Source organism: Anneissia japonica, unplaced genomic scaffold, assembly GCF_011630105.1.
Source record: "Anneissia japonica isolate Jap-2015-1 unplaced genomic scaffold, ASM1163010v1 scaffold10331_len28855_cov121, whole genome shotgun sequence".
NCBI classification, from domain to species: Eukaryota; Metazoa; Echinodermata; class Crinoidea; order Comatulida; family Comatulidae; genus Anneissia; species Anneissia japonica.
Window position 1 is genome coordinate 15,161 of NW_022684749.1, and position 8,131 is coordinate 23,291.

The 8,131-nt window shown below is 36.0% G+C and overlaps 1 protein-coding gene across 1 annotated transcript; it reads left to right on the plus strand.

Moving 5' to 3' along the window:
- Positions 1-1,470: 1,470 nt before the first annotated feature.
- LOC117107328 lies at positions 1,471-7,542 on the plus strand. Its single transcript, XM_033248975.1, has 4 exons — positions 1,471-1,563; positions 2,925-3,132; positions 5,944-6,077; positions 6,207-7,542. The coding sequence occupies exons 1-4, from the start codon at positions 1,533-1,535 to the stop codon at positions 6,512-6,514; spliced, it is 681 nt and encodes a 226-aa protein (XP_033104866.1). The 5' UTR covers positions 1,471-1,532; the 3' UTR covers positions 6,515-7,542.
- Positions 7,543-8,131: the final 589 nt, after the last annotated feature.

Consider the following 8,131-nt stretch of genomic DNA (forward strand, 5'->3'; position numbering starts at 1 on the left):
GGGGGGGGGGGGGGGCGGGGGGGGGCGGGGGGGGGGGGGGGGGGGGGGGGGGCGACGCCCCGCTCCCCCGCTGGCGCCACCCCTGAGTTGAGGATAGGGGTCAGTTGGCATACCTCTGAATTAAAATAATGATTTTTAAATATAAAATCAATTAAATAAGCCTTTAAAGCTTATAATTGTCATATTTTTCGCCCTTGGACTATCTTGAATCATTTTGAGTGACGCACGGCACGACCACGCCCACTTTGCACACGTAAACTTGTATCGTGAAATTTAAATAAAAATGTCTAGGGCCGGTCGGGTTACGCCAACATAACATTTTATTTAGGCCCTATATTTGCTAATCCTTAAAAGGAGAAGTGTGGGGAGGGGGAAGGTTGTTCCAATGTCCGTTGTTTGTTCAGGAACATGTAAAACCCTGCAGGTTTCATCTATGAAATTAAGAGCGAATAAACCTGTCTCTTATACACATCTAGATGTGTATAAGAGACAGCCCCTCAAGTGATGGTTGGAAATTCAAAGAACCAAACGGAGACATTAAACTCGCGGGTATGATTTCGAAATCATGAAGTTTGTATATTTCATTATTTTTGTAAACTCATTTAAAGGACAGAAATACTAACGTCAATATGTTCTGGCTTAAAAAATAGTTGATTTGAGATTAAAAAAAATCTCATTTTCACTCACTTTATCGTTAAATATTGCATACAATGTACAGTAAATGACACGTTATTATTTAGCTATCTATAAATAAACTTTAAAAATGATGAATGGAGCTCGAGACGCAAGCACCCATCACACTCCCATGCATGTAAGAGGCCTTTATTTTGATCGACATTTTGCATCCATTCACACTTTTGACATTTACAGTGTCTCAAAGATACACAGGACTATGGCAAATAATAATCCTCACTGTTATCTTATTAAAGAATAATGATATAAGCCTCTATACATCACTAAACCTACACATTTTATTCCTCTTATTAAATTAAAGTATGATATTGTGTTGGGATCAATGGAATTTGATCCTATATTTATGTTTAGTTCGATTTTTTGTTGTTGCTAGTTTTAAAGAATTAGAAAAGACGATAATATTAATTATGATACATGTAAGCGTATATGACCAAAATTGCAATATGCGTCCATAATGCATTATATAAGAGAGGAAGTCTATAATGATTCTCGTTTTAAACTTAGTGTTTACAGGAAGCAATGTGTATAAGGTTACATCACCAAATTGCTACAAATTTATAAGAGTGAACAAAAAAGGCCGATCATGTATTGATGCTCAGCGTGAATGCGAACAAGTAGGCGGCAACATCACCGTAATCAACAGCATCGACGAGTACGAGATTTTGAAAAATAACGTGCTACGTATCCTTAGATCATCGCAAGGCAGTACATTCACTGTTCATGTCCAAAACCCGCCACATAATGAAATTAGTTCGGGATGTGCAACAATTACAGTAAAGGACAGAATCTTGTTTTTCGATAGTGTAGACATTACAAATAATGAATGCAACACAACTTGTATGGTAGACACTATCGTTTGCGAGTCCACGGGTAAGTACCGTAATTAGTCACGGGTGTGGTGTTGGGAGGGGTGGAAAAAGTTGAGAGGGTATATAACTTAGTATGTTATAATTATTTATGCTAGGACTGATATGATGTACTGGGCCCTCTGGGAGAACAGTAACTTCTTACTGAAGAGGTAACCCAGTATAAAGAATAAATAAATAAATAAAAATAAAAATAAATATCTAGTAATGTGTTTTACAAATTTTAGAATTGTTGCCCGGGTATCGTCAACACGGGGAGGGTTTGCGTTATTAACCAGAATAGTGTAGACATTAAAAATATCGATTGCGATAAGCTATGGTTTAGGAGAGCAGCATAGGTTACTACTTGGCGAGAATTGAGGCATGGGTGGTGCCAGGATTTGCCCCGACGGGGGGTGGGGGCGACGCCCCGCTCCCCCGCTGGCGCCACCCCTGAGTTGAGGATAGGGGTCAGTTGGCATACCTCTGAATTAAAATAATGATTTTCTGTTATGATACATACTCAAATATTGTCACCATTATTACAGAATATAACCTATGCCTTAAACAATGTTACGTTGGCGTAACGGGCCCCAAAAAATAGGGCAGGTTTTTGCTTTTTGCTTTATTTTATTTTTTTTTTAAATAAAATCAATTAAATAAGCCTTCAAAGCTTATAATTGTCATATTTTTCGCCCTTGGACTATCTTGAATCATTTTGAGTGACGGACAGCACGACCACGCCCACTTTGTTTTTTTATTTTTTTATTTTTTATAAAATCAATTAAATAAGCCTTTGAAGCTTATAATTGTCATATTTTTCGCCCTTGGACTATCTTGAATCATTTTGAGTGACGCACGGCACGACCACGCCCACTTTGCACACGTAAACTTGTATCGTGAAATTTAAATAAAAATGTCTAGGGCCGGTCGGGTTACGCCAACATAACATTTTATTTAGGCCCTATATTTGCTAATCCTTAAAAGGAGAAGGGTGGGGAGGGGGAAGGTTGTTCCAATGTCCGTTGTTTGTTCAGGAACATGTAAAACCCTGCAGGTTTCATCTATGAAATTAAGAGCGAATAAACTGAAAGTGATTTAGTTTAATTTAAATTTTCCAATTGCTTGCATCTGGTATTTGTCTGTTGTGTGTCTTTCGTTTTCTTTCAATGAAGGAAAAAATAATAGCCTACATGATTCATATGTAGATAATAGATTAGATAAAACTGCACTGCTTATTTTTTGCGCTTCAATAGTACCAGTATTTATTGAGATGTTACACGTACGTGATATATGTTATTTATTTATTTATTGTAATAACAATTATTTTAGGTTAAAAGAAACAATAAAACTGACATAATGTTTTTTTTCTGAATCATGTTTTAGGCAGACATACTGGAATATGTGCTGAGCAAGCAACTACAAAAATTGTGCCCACCGCCACTCAATCAAAGGAAACTGTATCGGAAATGAACGCGGGTCCTAACTTGTCGATTGTTGCTAGTGCGATAACGTCGAGTGTCGTGGCCACAATAGCTATGATTTTACTAAGTTACTTGCTAATCCGACGTAGACAGAGAAGAACAAAACCAGGGTAATAATGCTATCAAGTTATTCTGTTATGACTTCAACTAAACGATTTTTCAAATTTGTATGGTTATCGCTATAATTATAATATCATTACCATTTATTACCATTGTAGTTATCGTTGAGGTTGTCACTGTAACCGTCGTTATCGGTATCGCGCGGCATCGTCTTGATCATCATCAACATCATTATTATTATTGGAATTATTCTGAAAGATTTACTAATAAGTTCATAACAATTAGTAAATCTGGCAGAATAATTCCAACTTTAAAACGTATCAACGTGTGCAATAAGAGTCTTTAACGAACACTTTTGATAATCTCATCATCAAGCCTATCTACTGTATTACATTCCATGCCATATTCCTCTCCTGACCTCACGATATAGTTCAACCTTGTTAATTCCTTGTGTAATATATTTTTATATTTTTATATTCATATTTAATTTATCTGTTAATTGTTGTAGTGTTATAGTATTCGATTTCCACTGTTTGTTATCAAGTCAAAGAAACAAATCTCGTATATATGTACTATGTATGACGAAAATAAATCTTGAATCTTGAATCTTATTATAAGCATTATTATTAATTATTATTATATTTTATCATTTATTATATGATTATCAATATATTGTCATTATTAATATCATTATTATTATTGTGATCATATTATTAAGAAAAAGAGTGTAAGTTACATTTCAGAGTTGTAGTTTAGTATCTGGGAGCTTTTGATGACATCTCGTCATCTTCGTCAGCCGTTTGAATCTGGCGGTTAACTGACACGTCAGCATCGATGTTCGTGTGATGACGTAGCAGGCTATTGTATATGGGTGGTAGCTCATTATCCGCAATCTCGGTTTAATGGTGGCGTTCTCATTTTAATTTCTATAGCTTCATTTATTTTCCTTTTGAATGAATTAGTTTCTTTAGTTAGTACTTTGATTTTATTCCAATTATTGTTATGTCCAGTGATTTTATAATGTTCTGCTACCGCTGAAAGTATTTGCACACGTTGATTTAAATGTTTCTTGACACGTATATCTAATGATCTTCCGGATTTTCCGATGTACGTTTTTCCGCACGTATCCCATTCAATTTCGTACACGACCCCGCACTGTTTTTTAACTGGGGTTGGGTCCTTGGGTTTGACCAATTGTGTCCGCAGTGTATTGAAAGGTTTATAGTAAGCTGTTACTCCGTTTCTTTTGTAACTCTTATTTAGGGCTTCCGATGTTCCCTTGATGTATGGGAGAGCAATAAGAATTTTCTTTTCATTTTCATTAATTTCGTCTTTATCCGTTAATTTTACTTTTTGTGGGATTTTCTACATCCACTTAGGATTTGTTTGCCGCTAGTACTTTGTGTATGTGGTTAATTTCACTAATTTTGTCCTCTTCTTCGCTTATAATGTTTTCTGCTCGGTATAATAAAGAACGTAGCACTGACCTCTTGTGTTCTAGATGATGGTTCGATTGAAAATTTAGATATTGGTCAGTGTGCGTAGGTTTTCTGTAGATCGTAACATTTGTAGATGTGTCTGTGTTAACATGTGTGTATGTGTTCAAAAAGGGAAGTTTCATGTCTTGTTCCTGTTCCATAGTAAATTGAGTGTCTAGATCGATGCTGTTAATGTGGTCCGTAAATTCTTCAATTCGGTCTCGATGTAATTTCGTAAATGTGTCATCCACGTATCTATACCAAAACTCTGGGGGATGTGATGTTGTGGTTAACGCCATACGTTCGAAGTTTTCCATATAATCCGCAATTATGGGAGATACTGGTGATCCCATTGCTGTGCCTTTGGTTTGTAGGTAAAACTCTTCTTTGATTATGTGGGTTATCGGAAGTGACGTTCTACTTTCTAATGACGTGTCATGTTCTAATCTTTCTCGCGTAAAGAAATGGCTTTCATAGTTGGAATATTGGTGAATAATGATTTAACGTCATACGATATGAACTGGTACACCAGTGGGTATACCAGTAGCCTATATCTAGTAAAAAAGCCACTTATTTTTCATCAAAGCTTGTAAAATATATTTTGTAAAATTAAAAATTATTTTTGTTTTTTTAATTTGGTGTAGAGCGCATAGAGTGACCATGTGTATAAGAGACAGAGCCTATCTACTGTATTACATTCCATGCCATATTCCTCTCCTGACCTCACAATATAGTTCAACCTTGTTAATTGCGTGTAATATATTTTTATATTCATATTTAATATTATATCTGTTAATTGTTGTCTTGTATTTTATAGTAAACAACTGAGGCCGGGCACTCAACACTGCGCCCGACGGTCTTCGGCCGACGCGATTCTATGAAGAATACAACGCGACGATGCACGCACAACGGATCGTTTTTATTGACGATCCGTTCAGACTGCCACCGACAATCAACAGATTGCGTTACGTCGTCTACCGCTCACAGGGAGCGGAGTTGGATTTGTCGTACGACCGTCTTTAGTGGCAGATCCAAGAATTCAATATAGAGGGCGCCCAGGGAGGTACTTTCGCAGATGGAGGATGTATACCACCTCAGCGTCACCATGGTTGGGGATGAGGTAAAAAAATTTGTGATTATGGCACCTCTAGATGGCCAGAAATTGCACTCTCAAACTTAAAATTTGAATATGATTTTCTCCATTCTTTAAAATTTTCAACAATTTATTAGGGGGGAGGGGAGGTGGGGCGCGCTGGCTGGGCCCCATTGAATCCGCCACTGATCGTTCGATGCAGTGAGTTCCCAGCGTAACTCTTTCACAATGGACACCACTCTAGGCGTTTTTTTGCTGGTCATACCTAAAGTCACTTTTTTTTTTTACAGAAATGACAAACCTGTATCTAAAGTTGCATATCAGGATTATGTAACTGAAGGTACACACGAGTATGCGACGTATAATGCTGTTGTCCAAAACCAGAAAACCACAGCTGACGAGGTTGTGTATCAAAAATCAATAAGTAAGAATACTCTCTAGTTAGGATGAATGATGTAACATTAGCTCCAGAATGTCCTTATTCTACTCCACAGACTAGAGAGTTACTTGTTAATTTTGATTTTCTATTATATGTTTTATCTTTCCTTACCAGACGTTGATAAAAGCAAAGGAACTGGAAACCAAAAAGGAATTGCAAATGCCATGGTTCGTGGTCAGACTCTCAATCATGCAGTTCCCAAACTATTTAGTCACATTAACGCAGGCCGCAGCCAGAAAGTGAACAGTTCACTGGACTATGTCGATATACCTTATAAGAACACTATTCGCGTTCCAGCGATTCGAGGAAGAGTGAAACAAATTGAGTTTCAGTTTAGCGGGGATTACAGTGAAATTGATGCGTGTATTCCAAATGAGAACCAAAGCACAGAGCCAAATGATTATCTGCAGATAATTGGTTGAAACTAGTGGAATGCTTTGCTCAGAATAATGTCTGGTGGCTGCTGAAAATGCGATCACCAGCGTTTAATGATTTGAAATATTTTCTGTAATAATTTAATATAGCTTGCTGTAGAACATTATGACTCAGTTGGGGCTATCGTTTAGATTAGGCCCCTATGTACTCTAAATTTGGTTAATTTATCGGTTGTCTACTATATATAACACCACGTTTTACGTTGTAAACAATTTTCTTATTATTTTTTAGTTTCATGCAAGAATTTATGCCGTATGAAGAATTTATTACAAATTTCCATTTGTTCATTACTGAATAAACAAGACATTTTATAGATAAAAAACTCACATAAGCAACGATTAGGCTTATATAAGAGTAAAAAAATAAGTTATATATGTGTATAGATTTTATCTTTCTTTTTTTGGCATCAATACAGACAATAATATAAAATAAAGTATAAAACGTTAGAAGCAAATATTAAAGAGAAGGGAACTATGAAAATAAATAAAAATCAGATAAAGATAAATAAAATGACTTATTTCCAATAATAATATGTTAGACTTATATAGCGCTGAACGCTAACAAGGCCTCTTGACATTATTACCCTCCCCACCCCAGCAGCTACATCAGGGCTTCAATTCAAAAAATAAAAAGTTTTTATGGTATGCATTTTACCGAAGTCAACCAACAGTAATTTAGTCAAATTTATATTTTAATGGTATGGTATAAATTTGCTGTTAATATTAGATAAGCCTGTTAGTTGAAATTACTAGTTGATGATTTTTTTTCAAACATTTCTCATTTTTAATGGTGTACAGTATATATATATAGAGAAGTAACATTACATAGTTTTATTGATTTCTGGAATTTATATAAAATAATAGGCTATCATTAACATATTGGCAGATTCTGGTTATTTATTCATTTATTTTTTTGAGGTAGTTTGTTGTACTCTGTATGTCATGTACTTGTACTGGTATTTATTTTTGTATTTCATATGGACAATGTCTGAAATAAAAGTGAATGAATGAATGCATGAATGAATTATTACGATCTTTACGTTACAATGTTGCTTAGTAGAGTTACTTTTATAATAAATAAGGATAATATGTGAGCAGTGTTCACACAAATATTTGTATATTTTTTTTAATGAAGAAGGTAACGGTAACAACCCCACTCCTTAAGCCTCAAAGTGACTTATGAAGAGCCACGGTATTCAATCCCCGGCCCCACGGGCCAACTCCGGTCCGCCGACGATTTTGATCCGGCAAACGACATTACTCCGGAAAGAATATATTTGTTTTTGGCCACGCCGGTTTTGGATTGAGGATGTGAGAGGCTTTGGTAAAGAAGTTAAGCAAATGAGCATGACTTCGTAATTTACATTAAAATATCTAAAGTAGGCCTAATAGAAACATTGAAAACCCAATTAGCTTTCGAGTTAAAAGTAAAGTATCTGAGTATTTGAATAGTGCCCTATGATTGTCCAGACGAGGAGTCCCAGTATACTGACATGTGTGGAAGTGGGTGGGTGGGAACTAGACCTTCTTGAATGTAATTTTCTACTCTGGGGAAAGCGAAACCTGGGATGTAAAACCACTTAACATCAGGCCCGTATTTAGGAA